This window comes from Hemicordylus capensis, chromosome 4 (assembly GCF_027244095.1).
Source record: "Hemicordylus capensis ecotype Gifberg chromosome 4, rHemCap1.1.pri, whole genome shotgun sequence".
Lineage (NCBI taxonomy): Eukaryota > Metazoa > Chordata > Lepidosauria > Squamata > Cordylidae > Hemicordylus > Hemicordylus capensis.
This window is the reverse complement of record NC_069660.1, coordinates 302,321,199-302,336,764: the sequence shown is the minus strand read 5'-3', so window position 1 is coordinate 302,336,764 and position 15,566 is coordinate 302,321,199. Positions and strand designations below refer to the sequence as shown.

The window sequence follows — 15,566 nt, the reverse complement described above, 5'->3', positions numbered from 1 at the left end:
ACATGGAACTCGGCATACCCCTCCCCTTAGCCTGACAGGCTTAAGAAAATTAGCACTGAGTAAAGTAAAGTGTTTTGTCGAGTCGGTTTTGACTCCTGGCGACCACAGAGCCCTGTGGTTGTGTTTGGTAAAATACAGGAGGGGTTGACCATTGCCTCCTCCCGCGCAGTATGAGACGATGCCTTTCAGCATCTTTCATATAACACTGCTGCCCGATATAGTCTGGGAAACATACCAGTGGATATTCGAACCAGCAACCTCTGGCTTTCTAATCAAGTTTATTTCCCTGCTGCACCATTAGGTGGCTAGTAGCCATTGAAATTAACAGGACTAGTAAATGTGTTTTGTTAACTGGAAAAAGACTGCTAATGAGTATCTTAATATGGATGTGAGCCAGTGACTAGAGTGGCTGGGCTCCCTAACAGTGACACTTAAATTGGTGTTTTAATGTATACACGTGTGTGGACTCTCACACTCATTCTGCAACTGAAGGGGGTACATTTGTTTTAAAAGGTTGGGAATCCCTGTTCTAGCCTATTTGCATCAAATGTGCTGAGATCTGAACACAAGTTCTGAAGTAAGTTACAGATTTTGACATATTTGAAGCAAGTAAGCTAGAATAAAACAAGACTGGTTGGTCTGGATGTCATAACCAAACTTAGTTTATCTATCTATCACATTTATATGCTGCCCCATATAAAATCTCTGGGCAAATTAGAAGCACAAACAATGACTGAGGCTATTTGCATGCATGGAGGAAATCAGGCTAAGGGAGCCCAGTCCAGTTTCCCCCATGCGTATGAATTGCCAGGAGCCACATGGCTCCCAGCAGTTAGCCCACTTAATTGCCCCCCCCCCAATGAGGTTAGCAGAATGAGTGCTTCGCTACCCCTGTTTTGGGAATTGTGAGTCGCTGCGGTGCAGTTCTGCACCACAGCGACCCACAATTAGACCCCCGACCGGGAGGCTGCAGCAAGCCTCCCGGCATTGAGGGTCTCCCCAGTATGCCCTGTGCACTCACGCTGGACATCCTGGGACTTCTGGGGGCCGAGTGTACCCCTTTCCCCACCGCCCCTACTGGCTCCGTGACGGAGCTGGTAATCATGTGGGCAGCTGATCTGGCCACCCAGGGTGAGCTCCCTGCTCATCTGCAGGGAGAATGGGCTAAGCCTTCTCTCCCCACAGAACCCGGTTAAGCTCTAACAATGGAGAGCCAGCGTGGTGTAGTGGTTAGAGTGCTGGACTAGGACCGGGGAGACCCGAGTTCAAATCCCCATTCAGCCATGAAAACTAGCTGGGTGACTCTGGGCCAGTCACGTCTCTCTCTCAGCCTAACCTACTTCACAGGATTGTTGTGAAAGAGAAACTCAAGTATGTAGTACACCGCTCTGGGCTCCTTGGAGGAAGAGCGGGATATAAATGTAAAATAATAATAATAATAATAATAATAATAATGGATTGTGTGTAGAGCCTCACTAAAACATTAACGCATGTAAAATGATTTAAAATAACTATCTATAAAGCTTTAGAAACATTGTTAACTAAAAGCCTGATAAAATAGGTGTGTTTTCAGACCTTATTTAAAAACAACCAGAGATGGGGAGGTTCTGATTTCATCCGGGAGCATATTCCAGAGCCCTGGGGCAACCCTAGAGAAGACCCAGTTTTGACCTAGATGGGAAGTGGGTGCTTCCATGAGAATGAAGGGTGTATGCCTGAACTGATAAGCCGCAGTTGGCAGCCAGCCAGCAAACCAGAATCGGAAAACATGGTTTGAAATGGGTTGGCTAGAAATGGGTTGGTTAGCTTGTGCTAACCATGGTGTGGCATGACATCTAAATTAACAAACCTTACTACTGGCTGTTGCTCTGCCTCCAGAGGCAGTGTTGAGCAGACAGCGCTCAATGTAAAATGAAAGTAAACAAGCACCTCCTCCTAGCCATGGTTTGCATGTGCAAACTCACATCATGGCTTAGATTCTAAACGATGGTTAGAACAAATCATGGTTTGGCATGATGTATGCATCGAGCCATTGAGGCGCTTCACACGAATACCGTGAGGCACCTTGATGAGGTCTGCGGGGAGAGCAGGCTTAGCCCGCTCTCCTCACAAACGACCATGCCCGGAGCCCTGGGCGGCTGGATCGGCCACCCACACAACTACCGGCTCTATCACGGAGCCGGTGGGGGCTGCGGGGGCTGGGGGCCACCCAGCCCCTGGAAGTCCCAGGATTCTGGGGGGACCCCCAAGCCTGGGAGGCTGCTTGCACACAAGCAATAAAATGAGGTTAACAGAGCGCGGTGGTTCCCATCGGTAGAAAGCAGGCTAGGCTCCCTCAGCCCACTTTCTGCTGTTCGTGGGAAGAGCTTCAGTATGTTTTTTAAAACATTAACATATCACTTACCTTCTCTGTGTTTTTGTTTTCTTTTGTCCCAGCAAATCATATCCATAAAGGATGCCTACAAAAGGAGTAAGTGACATCTTTTTTAAAGAACCCTTCCTTGGATGAAAACGTCCAAGGGCAGAGGGGGACACACAGTCAAATTCCAAACTCTTTCTCTCCCCCGCCCCCAAAGTTTTTGACAGGGATTTGGAATCTGATGTTAAAAGCGAAACAAGAGGGTCCTTCAGAAAGATTCTTCTCTCTGTACTGCAGGTAAGGGATGGGCTCTTTCTTAATTGCAGCTCGGATGGCAAAAGTCATCACCTCTGCCTTAGGCAGAATGAGATGGTAGACAATGTGACATTGAGCACATTATTTGATGTTGTATGTTTGTTTGTTTTTTATTTAATTCACTGAGGAACATAGGAAGCTGCCTTATCAGACTACAGGTCCATCTAGCTCAATAGTATCTGCACTGACTGGCAGTAGCTCACCAAAGTTTCAGGCAAAGTTTTTGTTGGGAATTCTCTCTGGTAAGAGATACCCTTCTGTTACAGCAGTGTGGCGCAGCAGAAGCATGCTGGACCCATAACCTGTTGGGAATTCTCTCTGGTAAGAGATACCCTTCTATGACAGCAGAGTCCACAGAGGCAAAACACAGCAGAGTTTGCCCAGGCATGCGTGTCCGCTAAGAGCCAAAAGAAACTTGGAGCCAGTTCATAGTTTCAAATCAATATGAGGAGTCTTTATTGGAGAATTCCATTCTAGATAGTAAAGTGGAGAGATAGGATCTCTAATCTAGCTAGCTAGCTGGATGCAGACAGATGCTGTCTGCATCTCTGTGCACACATGGTGCAGAGAGAGGCAAGCGTGTGTGGTAGGGAGAAGAGAGGAAGGGAGGGAGGGAGGAAGTCCCTGAGAGTAGCAGTCTCTACTAAGTAGTATCAAAAGGGATAGTGTCAGAGCAGTAGAGAGGAGGAATGACCAGTGTCTTGACCCCTCTAGCCCTAATCTGTCCCACTCTGTCATTGAAGCATGAGACAGCACAGAGTTCTTCACTTCCAACAGTTTTCACCCGCCCCTACCTGGAGATGCTGGGGACTGAATCTGGGATCTTCTGCATGTACAGTGGATGCTCTACCACTGAGTTACAGCCCTATTCGGTTAACTTAAACAGTAGTGGGGGGAGGGGGAGGGGAGGAGGGAACAGAATTGAGACCATGGTGCATGTACAGCCCCAATAAAAGTGTGAGCATACACACACACACACACACACCCCATATCTGCTATCTGCACTGGATGTAGGGCATCTTCCATTGGAATGCTTCCAATGGAAGCTAGCTAGCTAGCTTGCTTCCTTGCTTGCTTGCTTCCTTGCTTGTCTATCTATCTATCTATCTATCTATCTATCTAACTATCTATCTATCTGAATATTTCTATCCCGCCCTTCCAGTACAATACTGCTTGGGGCAGCTCACAACAGTAAAACAGTAGTTAAATTTAACACAATAAAACAAATAAAACACAATTTAGAATTAAAACAATTAAAACAAACCCACTTAAAATTTAAATTTAAAACCATCCAGGCTGTAGTAAAATACATTAAAAACCAGGAACTGCTGTTGGGGGCTGGTAATTAATATCCACCTTAGAACCAGTAAGATACCAGTTGGATACCAGTCAACTTCCCTCCCAGAGCCCCAGAGTCATGGTATAGACGCCACATGAACTGAGCCCGCACTCTAGAATATGCTCAAGAATACTCTGCAAGAACAGCAGGTTTAGGGGTGTTGGGTTTTTGGGTCAGACCTTGGCTCTAGGGGAAAAGGTTGAATACCATCTTCTGCATGCCACAAGTCCTACCACCTACTATTTGAAAAAGGAATATACAGGGTCAAACTACCCATTTACTGTAATGTGTGGTTTGGACCTCCAATGGTAGAATTCTGGACTATACCAATTCAGTCTGCAAGTCAGGGGAGATATTTCTGAACACTCTAAAGGCTTCCTGCATGAGGTAACTAGTACATCAGAGCTTCATTTAGTCCTCTCCTTACTGTATTATTTTCCTGCACACAGGGTTTTTAAAAAAAATATTCAGGGAGTTTTTGACCCCTCACCACCACTGCTAACAATCCAAAGTGGTACAGTTCAGAATTTCACCACCTCAGCCTACCATCCATTTCTACATAGGGCTGATTTGGACAATAATTTGCCCAACTGGCCACCCTACATGATAAAAAAATGAGCATGCACATCTTCCTGCCCTCCAGCATGCTATTTCTTAATTGCATGGCCAGGGGGTGGGTATTTCTTCCCAATGTCCCGCTGCACACAGTCCAAATACCTGTATGTGGATTGCTTGTGGAGGGATGCTTTAGACAAACCACACTCCAAAGCAATTAAGGAATGGTGCGCTGGGCATCAGAAGACACATACCCACATCTTTACAGCGTCAGGCAGGCAGGTCAGGCAAAGTATCATCCGAGCCATATGTATTAGAGCTGCTATTTTGTGTGCTCCTTTTAGCGACCTTTTATAAAAAGTCCATGGGGGTGTGGAAGGTTTCATTAATGGGAAAGAAAAGATTGTGCCGTCGAGTCATTGTCAACAAGTGACGACCACAGAGCCCTGTGGTTGTCTTTGGTAGAATACAGGAGGGGTTGACCATTGCCATCTCCTGCGTGGTATGAGATGATGATGCCTTTCAGCATGCCTTTCAGCACCTCGCTGCTGCCCAATATAGGAGTTTCCCATATTCTGGGAAACACACCAGTGGAGATTCGAACCAACTGCCTCCTGCACTCTAGGCAAGTTGCTTCCCCGCTGCGCCATTAGGTGGCTTCTTTTATGGGACAAAAGAATAAAACAGCATTGTGTATCTTTTTTCAAGCATCATTTGACAATCCTCACTAGAGGGCAGCAAAAAAAACCCTATGAACTTTGTTGTGGGATATCTTTTAGCTGCAAAATCAACAAAAGGATGTCAAAGAGGATGCAACAAGAGGATGCAAAAGTAACAAGAGAATACATTGTTGCTGGGGCTGATGGGAGTTGTAGTTCAGCAACATCTGGAGGCTCCCAGTTTGGGAACCACTGCTTTAAAGGATGGGTCTGCTCTGGGAAGAGCATTTGCATGCTTGCATGCAGAAGGTTCCAAGTTCCCTCCCTGGCATTTTCAGATAGGGCTGAGAGAGACTCCTGCCTGCAGCCTTGGAGAAGCTGCTGCCAGTCAGTGTAGACAATACTGGGCTAGATGGACCAATGGTTTGACTCAGTAGAAGGCAGCTTCTTTCCTATGCTCCTAACTCCCTTGCTCCCTGGCTATTGGCCCCAAGGCTGGAGATGATGGGAGTTGTCGTTCAAAAATAGCTGGAGAGCTAAAGTTGAGCAGCCCTGGGGTAGGAGAAGAATCTGTTACAGTTTTTTCTTATCACAACAACATTTTTCCCAGGCCAACAGAGATCAAGAGATAAAGATCAATGAAAACTTAGCCCAGAATGATGCCAAGGACCTCTATGAGGTAAGCATAATCCTGGAGTAATATTAATGGATGGATGGATGGATTACGTTTCTATACCACCCTATCCATGCAAAGGCTCTGGGCCGCAACATTTATTTATTTATTTATTTATTTACTTATTTATTTATTTATTATCTTTTATATTCCACTCTTCCTCCAAGGAGCCCAGAGCGGTGTACTACATATTTAAGTTTCTCCTCACAACAACCCTGTGAAGTAGGTTAGGCTGAGAGAGAAGTGACTGGCCCAGAGTCATCCAGCAAGTCTCATGGCTGAATGGGGATTTGAACTTGGGTCTCCTGGTTCTAGTCCAGCACTCTAGCCACTACACCACGCTGGCTCTCACGCCATATACCTGTAGTTTCATTGAGCAGGTATTATGTAGGCACAGGAGCAAGCACACAGGGAGGGAGTACAATGACCAAAAGAAACTTCAGCACTCTGAAAACCTGAACCAGCTTGCCAGCCAGATCCAAAAACTGCTCTGCTTTTCCACCATTCCTTGTTTGTGCTCTATTAGAGCAGGCAAACAAACAAGCAAGCAAGCAACAAACACATTCCTCCTTCACCATGCAGCTGGATATGACTTACATTCCAGATGCTTGGGACAGCCAACTGCCCATCAGTTCCCATTAAACAAACACTCCGTGTTCAATATCAGCAAAAAGATTCCCTGGCTGCCTATTCCATTGCTAAACTATCCTTATGTGTAAGGAAACTACCCCTACCAGATGTTGAATTTGCTGTTGCATTCCTCTAGTTCAGCCTCTGATTCTCTTGTCCTGTCCTCAGAGGATAGGGCAAGCCTGTAGTGACAGTGGTTTTCAATCTCTAAGGCAGGAGAAGGCCGCTGGGGAACAGATGAACTGGCTTTCAATGATGTCTTGGCAAAGAGAAACTATATGCAGCTAAGAGCTACCTTTGAAGCCTACAAGCAGGTAAGTACCCTTATTTGTGTGGCGAGCATTCCTTCAGGCTATGAACCCCATGCCAGTGCTCCCAGGGTAAAAAAAAAATGTATTCATAGAATCATGAATTCATTTCTCAGCTGGAACCAGATAAAGGGTATTTTTAGTTTACAATAAAATGTGGGATGTTCAAAGATTTTGTGCAAGTTCCAAACACAATCTTACTCCCCATACACATGCTGCTGCAAGCTTCCATACTACTTCCTAGTGCAATCTTACCTTCTGTCACACATCAAGCAGGAGACCTTGCATGTTTTTCACAGCACCACCTCCTGGCCACTTCTTGCATTCCAAGAAGAACCCATCTTTTTCATTACCATTTTTGTGACAACTGAGGGAAATGTTGAGGTCTTCTCAAAATGCAACAGCGAGCCAGCAGGAGGCGCTGCAAAAATAGCATGAGATCCAATTTATTTTGCAATGGTGCTGTAAAAATCACATGAAATCTGTGCTTGTAGGTGTATGTACAGAGGGTAAAACTCAGGGGTGTCGCACTGGTTGCCGATAAATTTCCGGGCAAAATACAAGGTTATTATTACCTATAAAGCCCTAAACGACTTAGGCCCTGGGTATTTAAGAAAACATCTTCTTCACCATGAGCCCCACCGCCTGTTGAAATCATCTGGAGAGGCTTGTCTGCAGTTGCCACCAGCTTGTCTGGCGGCTAGACCAGGAACAGGCCTTCTCTGTTGCTGCCCCTGGACTTTGGAATGCGCTCCCTGTTGAAATAAGAGCCTCTCCATCTCTGGCAACTTTTTTTAAAGGCACTGAAAATAAATATAAGTGAACAAGGTGGGAGGGATGTACCCGAGTCTTTGAGGGAGGGGGGCCAGCCTGCTGGGTGACAGCTCACTCTTTACTCTTCATGATGTTCTATGAATATATGAAGTGATTATAGGAGAGAGAGAGAGAGAGAGAGAGAGAGAGAGAGAGAGAGAGAGAGAGAGAATGTTAAAAGTATTTCTGAGCCAGCAGAATGCAAGTGTGTGTGTGTGTGTGTGTGTGTGTGTGTGTGTGTGTGTGTCCACGTGCCCATGCACACAGGAAGCATATGACATTATTTGCACATGAGCAAAAGAAAGGTCATACCAAGAATATTTTGGGGTTTTTTAACCACGACCTTATAGTTCTTCTGCAGCAAAGAAACTGGGATGGTGGGGAGAAGAAGGCAGAGGGGCCCCCAGCACCCATCTTCATTTCTGGTCCCAGGGCCCACTCCAACCTTATTTGTTTTATTTTATTTTATTGCCATTTATTTTATCTTATTTGCTTGCTATGTCTCTGGTAAGATTGTGCTAGGAAGTAGTGGTGGCGTGGCTACAATGGGACAAATGGGGAGAAATGTCCCTGGGCCCCTGAGGGTGACAGCTTGATCTTTGGTCTCCCCCTTGCACCTCTCTGAAAAAGAAGACAGTGCCGGGGGCAGGCGGGGGCGGGGGGGCATCTCCACTTCTTGTCCCAGGGTTCACTCCAACCTAGCAATGCCCTGAGTAGTGTGGAAGCTTGCAGCAGTGTGAATATTGGGAGTATAATTGCATTAGAACTTGCATGAAAGCTTTGAGCATCCCACAGTTTATTGCCATCTGGAAAGACTCCATAACTAGAAAAAAAAAATAAACATTGGAGTGCACTCATATTTTCTTTGGTTGCTATTCCCCATCTTTTCCTCAAACTCACTATTTCCCATCTTTTCCTTGTCCACTTCAAATGATGCCACTGTCAGATCATTGCTGTTCAGAATTTTCTTTGTCTTCTCCCAAATCTTTTTAGATAAGAACATAAGAACAGCCCTGCTGGATCAGGCCCAAGGCCCATCTAGTCTAGCATCCTATTTCACACAGTGGCCCACGAGATGCCACTGGAAGCCTACAGGCAGGAGTTGAGGGCATGCCCTCTCTCCTGCTGTTACTCCCCTGCAACTGGTACTCAGAGGCATCCCTGCCTTTGAGGCTGGAGGTGGCCTATAGCCCTCCAACTAGTAGCCATTGATAGACCTCTTCTCCATGAAGTTATCCAAACCCCTCTTAAAGCCATCCAGGTAGTTGGCTGTCACCACATCTTGTGGCAGAGATCGAATCTCTCTGTGTGTTGGAGGAGGTGGGGGGGGGTGTTGTTTGTAATAAATGGTATCTGCAGCTCTGGCCTATCCAGGGCAGATGGACAAGCATTACTGAGGCTTTTCAGGACTTCTGTGCCTTTAATTTAAATACTTCCTCTTTGCAAGTTCAGCCCATTTTATTGCTTCCTGTTGATCCCAGCTGAGATATTAATTACCCCCTTGAATATCTTTTCTGAATAGCCCTATGTCAGTTTCTGGTTTGGGGAAGCTTATTATTGATTTCCTTTAAACAGAAACTTTTGTGAATAGTGAAATAGTGCTATATTTAGGAGGTTTCAATGTGCTATAGTTGCCACCTTCTTTCCAACCCTGCTCTTATGCCTTTGAGAACAGTCTTAACATACAGAAATAAAGCAAATGAGGCTTTCCCCCTCACTTATCTCTATGCCAGGGAAAGCTTTCTTAGCTAATGTAGTCCTGCATTTTGGCTGCTGTTAAAGACACAGGTGGCAAAGCTTCATGGCATCTCTGCGCTGAATTATACAAAGAGCAATTATGATTTGTATTTGTATTTTTTTAAATATAGCTGACTGGTAAAGACATCGAAGATTCTATTAAGAGTGAAACATCTGGAGACCTCGAAAAGGCATATCTAACCCTTGGTAAACACACACACACACACACACGATATAAACGCACACACATTTCTAAGCTATTATTACTTGAAATCATTATAAATTCTAACACACAGCCTTAAGGGTGGAGTGGGGGCTATGTAGTGGGACCATATTCTGGAAGCCTCTGCCCCTTTGACACACCTCCTTTTGTAGACCAAACCATATGGTTTTTCTTGCTAGAGCAACCCAGATTTAGTCCAGGACCCAAGAGAAAGTCACAGAGTGAAGCAGTGGTTCTCAAACTTAGGCCCCAGATGCTGTTGGACTGCAACTCCTATCAACAGCCTTTGGCCATTGTGGCTGGGGATGATGGGAGTGGTAGTCCAACAACATCTAGGGGGTGTTGAGAACTCCTGGAACAAAGTGTGATGGAGATAGCCAATCTTCTGTCTGTCCTCAGCATGTTGTAATGAGTAGTTTAATAACATGGATATTCTACTTTCGCTCTTATGACTAATGTTAGACAATGGGTGTCCAAAGAACTAACCAACCTGTGGAAAAACATAGGGGCCACTTCTCAACATAGTCCCCTACTAAGCCCACACACTTTGTCCAGTGGTGCACCTACCTCTTTATCCCACCAGTGTAGGAGGACTTGTCCGATGTGTCAAAATAAGCCTCTACAACCGCAAGAATGATGTCAGCATCAGAAGGGTAATGGGCACCAGCCAGATGTTTTTTGGGATTTGGAAAGAGATGATAGTCTGACGGGGACAGATTTGAGGAATAAGGAGGGGGCTGAAGCAGTGGTGGGAACCCACAGTCATGTATTGAAGTCATAGCGACAGTTGATGTCTGTCATGGCGTGTTGTCATGATGAAAAAGCACCCCTTTGATCAATTTTCCTTGGAGGTTAACCTTTAATTCGTCTCTCAGTCGCCTCTACAAGGTAACACAAAATGCACCGGTGATGGTATGTCCCTTCTGTAGATAATCCACAGCACCACCACCTCCACACACCCAAAAAACTATTGCCATGACCTTGCCTGCTGATGGGATGGACTTGGTGTGTGTGTGTGTGTGTGTGTGTGTGTGTGTGTGTGTGTGTAAGTCAAGATGTTACCATTGCTTAAACTGCTGCTTACTCTCAGGTGTGAACTAGTGATGTACCCCATATTTCATCAACAATTATTTAAAAAATATTTATATATACTGTGTTTCAATAAGTTCTCACAGTGGTTTGCACAGAGGAAGGAATGAGAAGATGGTTCCCTGTCCCAAAAGGCTCACAATCTAAAAATAAACACAAGGTAGACGTTACTGTGCTGAAGCTGAACAGGGTTAGTTGCTCTCCTGCCGCTAAACATAAGCAAGCTGCCACTATCCTAGGTCCCTCTTTGCCCCATTTACTGGGGACAACAGACACTGATAGACAGAATCATCCAGAATGTATCTCATCATGTGTAGGTTGTTTTCAGCATTTCGTAAGGAGCAATATATTGCCTCTGAAGAACATAAAGGTTCTGCTTTCCTATTGTGGCTATTAATAGCCGATGATGAATCTATATTCCATTAATTTATCTAAGCTGTTACTACAGAAACAGCACAACTAGTAACACCATGAAGAAAACTGTGTGCTAAGCGACGTTGATTGGCTGAAAAAGCCTTTTCTTCTCTTGTGTATCTAAACGTCTTCTGATGAATAGATGCTCATCATTTGATACACCCTGCCTGACATCCTGACTAAGGTAGTGTTTGAATAATGAACAAAGTTGGGCTAGTGCAAGAAGATGACATAGTGCACAAAAACCAGGGATTTGCAGGGCTGCACTCTTGTGCTATATTGCTCTTGCACAAATATTTCCTTTAAAATAGATTAGGTGTGCCGCTGTTGCACAGCTCTTTCATAGCTCTTTCACAGCTTTTTCGTGGCTGTTGCACAGCTGTTGTGTATGTGAAACAATGCTTGCAGTAGTAGTAGTAGTAGTAGTAGTAGTGCAACACTAGTTTGGAACACAGTCCTCAGAATTTGTGCAAGTAGCTAGTGCAACAGATTTGTGATGTGCAGCATCTTTTGTTAGTCTGGATGTCAGCCACTGGACTTAACTGTAGCCCTGATTCAATATGTGTAATTCCCACATGCATTGCAGATGTAGATACACATCCCCATCTGCATCACTATGCTTATCCAATCCTTATTTAACTGGCTGAATGCACATGCACATTAAAAATGTCCCAGGCGTAGAACCAGCACATGGCACCCTTGGCAGCTTCTGGTAGCAATGCCCCTGCAGAGCCCACCACTGACACCTTCTCTCAGCTCCTGCAAGGAGGACTGGACTTGGTTGCTGGCAGCTGCCATTGTGTCACCCCACAATGTCCCCAACATAGAGTTGGTCTGGAGACCAGTGGTAGAATAGTAGCTTTTAGTGGTGGGTGGGGAGCCACCATTTCCCCCACAATGCTCCAGGGCAATGCTCCTGTGGGGGACAAAATGGTGGCTGCCAAGGAGAGTGTTGCTGCTCTCACCACTTGTGGCATCAGTGAAAATTAAGCCGGGGGGGGGGGATTACATATGTCAAACAAACAAACAAACAAACAAACAAACAAACAAACAAACAAGAGAGACCCATTGCCACTGCCACCAAATTAGCAGTCCCCTGCTAACTGAGCAAAGAGGCACCTTTTAAAAGTGGTGATTCCCTTTATTGAGCAAGGAGAGAGCAACTGACCCTATCCGACCCCAGCACAGCATCCCTCCAGTGGCTGTTGCTGGTGTCTCTCTTATGTTTCTGTTTTTTTAAAGATTGTGAGCCCTTTGGGGACAGGGAGCTATTCTATTTATTTATTTATTTATTTATTTATATCGCTGTAAACCGCTTTGGGAACTTTGGTTGAAAAGTGGGGTATACAAATTCATCATATAAATATTCATCATATATTCAAGGTGACCACTCCTCATATAAACTTGAAGGGGAGGGGCACTTTGCCTTTCCAACTGGGAGCCAGCCCTGCCTGGTGCCCTCCGGGTGTCATGTGTCCCTGGCAGCCTGCATCAAGAGCTGGATCAGGACCTATTGCTGCAATAAACACAGGTCGTACATACCCCTACCCTGGTTACGGACTATTCCGTAGTGGCCAACCCAGTGCTTTCTAGCGGCTGCTGGACTACAACTCCTATCATCCCCAGTGTGGGAGCTGCCATCCAACAATGGCTGGAGAGCCTCAGGTTGGTCACCCCTGGACTACGCGGTTTCCACTCAGCCCTGTTTGTGGGCTGTTTGACTCCAGTAAAATGTTGTTCTTTAGTGAGATGCTCCAGGGATTGCCAAGCCTACTTCGCTACTTGCCTCTACGATGCCATGAAGGGAGCAGGGACGGATGAGGAGACGCTGATTCGCATCGTGGTGACACGGGCAGAGGTAAGCTACCTGTAGACAGGACACCGGTTTTAAAAGGTACGTGTAAAGTGTTATACGGTACCAGGTTTCAAAGCAGGAATTTTAGAATTTTGAAGGTGCCGCTTGTCATCCAGGTGAAAGAAAAGTCGCACCTTTTAAAATCTCCCTTCCTGTATGCCTATTGAAGGTACAGGAGCCCTGTCCTCTTTTCTGAGTGGCCACCCTATGCCTGATCCCCACTAAGACTTGCACTTGCAAAAGGAGGAGAGCTGGTCTTGCGACAGCAAGCAGAATCTGCTCTGCCCTGATTTGCATTTGACTACATGTGAGCATTGTCTGCTGTAAGATATCCCTCTTAGGGGATGGGACTGTAATTCGATGGCAGAGCATCTGCTCTGCATGCAGAAGGACCCAGGTTCAATCTCCAGTATCTCCAGGTAGGGCTGGAAAGGACTCCCGCCTTAAACTTTGGAGAGCTGCTGCCAGTCAGTGTAGACAATACTGAGCTAGACGGACCAATGGTCTGACTCCACATAAGGCAGTTTCCTGTGTTCCTATGCTGTCCCAATCCGTTCAGGGAGAGAAAAGAGAACTTTGAGAGCAGAAAGATAGAAGTTCAGCCACCTCTTCCTGTCTCTCTCACTATTCTCTGTAAGAAAAAGGTAGCATAAATACCAGGATGGTGTTAGAGCCCCTGGGAGAATTCACCTTTGAGATATTTGCAAAAAGCCCTGCTTTGGTGCAAATGCATCATAGAATTTGAGTTGTAAGGGATCTTGGAGGTCTAGCCCTCTGCTCAACGCAATAAATAAAATGTCAGCCAGCAAATGGTAAGTGGGAACCATGGGAGGGATCTTCTCATGCTCTTTCTCATATGTTGAAACCTTTTAGCCCAGAGAGAGTTCTGTGATTTTCCAGATGGGGAAATATCTTCTTCCATATTTCCTTTTTAGATTGACCTTCAAACAATCAAGGAGAAGTTCCAGCAAATGTACAACAAATCTCTGGCTGAGGCCATCCAATCAGACACTTCAGGAGACTTTAAGAAGCTGCTAATAGCTCTGCTGCACTAAATCTCTGTCAAAAGGAAAGACACCTAAACTAAAAGATTTTTTTTTAATGGGTGATTTGCTGTCACTGCCACCAAAACAATCCCTTTTATTTCTCTTTGCAGCCACGGATCACAGCTGGACAGCTACGTAGTCCTAGATCTTAGCTGGTCCCAAATGTATGATGGAATCACCTTTTGTGTCCTCATGTAATAAAATCATTTTTAGTAGAAACTTAAAAAAAAAAAGCTGTCCAGTTTCTTCATGTGTAATATAGGGATTGTTCAAATCCTATTATTCAAATTCTCTGTCATGAACCCTGTCGCCTATTAAGGTCAACTAGAGAGGCCCGGTTACAGTTGCCGCCAACTCGTTTGGTGGCAACTCAGGACCAGGCCTTCTCTGTGGCTGCCCCAGGGCTTTGGAACGCACTCCCTGCTGAAATAAGAGCATCTCCTTCTCTGTTTGTTTTCAGGGGGACCCTGAAGACGTACCTATTTTCCAGGCTTTTAACTGAAACCAAATTTTTAAATTTTAATGTGTTTTTCTCTATTATGATTTTATCTTTTTATGAATTTTAAATGTTTTATATTTTATAGTATGTTTTTATTCTGTATACCACCCAGAGATTTCTATATTAGATTCAAACAAACAAACAAACAGTGTCAGTAAAATCTGATATCAGTATCTTGCTGTGTTTTTTAAAAAGGATGTAAAAAATGTGTTTGTTTTTTGAAGATATTTAAATATGCCACATTTTCTGCCTTGTGGCATGAAAAGCAAAATAAATAATTGTGCGATCATAAAAGGATTTAAAGAGGAGAGCTGGTCCTGAGGTAGCAAGCATGACTTGTCCCCTTAGCTAAGCAGGGTCTCCTATTTATATTCATATGCCCTGCTTGCAAACGAAAAGGAGACTTGATGTGTGAGCACTGTAAGATATTCCCCTCAGGGGATGGAGCCACTCTGGGAAGAGCATCGAGCTTCCAAGGTCCTTCCCTTGCTTCTCCAAGATAGGACAAGATTTTTTTAAATTTTTTTTTTAATAGGACAAGATTTTTTTATTGAACCAACAAACTACCAAAGCATACAGTACGTTGCCAAAGCACAATTATATACAAAGTGGTTGTTTGTACATGATATATCTACAAAGATTTACACACAAGGATTTGGAAACCCACAAGGTTATGAAGTATATGCCAGTAGTACTGTAACTAAACTCGGGGGTGGGGGATTTCAAGGCACATCAGGTAATCGGAGGGGGGGGCGGGTTACATCCAACGTCCATTTCCATAATTTGTCCCATTGCTGTTTAGAAGAGATACACTTGTCTTTTTGCACATAACCATACAAACTTTTCCAGAAGAGATTTACTGTCTCATCTGCGTGAACCTCTTGGTCGCGTCTTCCCTCCCTATTCCTATGCAGGAGCATTGCATAAATGACATACAGGTTTACTAACCTGATTACGAGAAGGGGAACGTTCCAAGATAGGGCTGAGAAAGATGCCTGCCGCTTAGAAAGATGCCTGCCTGCAACCTTGGAGAAGCCGCTGCCAGTCTGTGA

General features: G+C 44.9%; 1 protein-coding gene across 6 annotated transcripts in view; it reads left to right on the top strand.

Annotated features, from left to right (window-relative positions):
• ANXA13 (annexin A13) overlaps positions 1-15,196 on the top strand; it is a 33,696-nt gene extending 18,500 nt beyond the window's left edge. For 3 of the 6 annotated variants that reach the window (XM_053247524.1, XM_053247525.1, XM_053247523.1), the window contains exons 4-10: positions 2,437-2,470; positions 2,577-2,656; positions 5,838-5,906; positions 6,743-6,844; positions 9,520-9,595; positions 12,860-12,972; positions 13,905-14,351. In XM_053247524.1, coding sequence (XP_053103499.1) covers positions 2,437-2,470; positions 2,577-2,656; positions 5,838-5,906; positions 6,743-6,844; positions 9,520-9,595; positions 12,860-12,972; positions 13,905-14,024 — 594 coding nt within the window. In that variant the 3' untranslated portion in view covers positions 14,025-14,351. Of the gene's footprint in view, positions 1-2,436; positions 2,471-2,576; positions 2,657-5,837; positions 5,907-6,742; positions 6,845-9,519; positions 9,596-12,859; positions 12,973-13,904 lie in introns of all 6 variants that reach the window. The other 3 variants (XM_053247521.1, XM_053247518.1, XM_053247522.1) reach the window with 2 other exon arrangements.
• Positions 15,197-15,566: the final 370 nt, after the last annotated feature.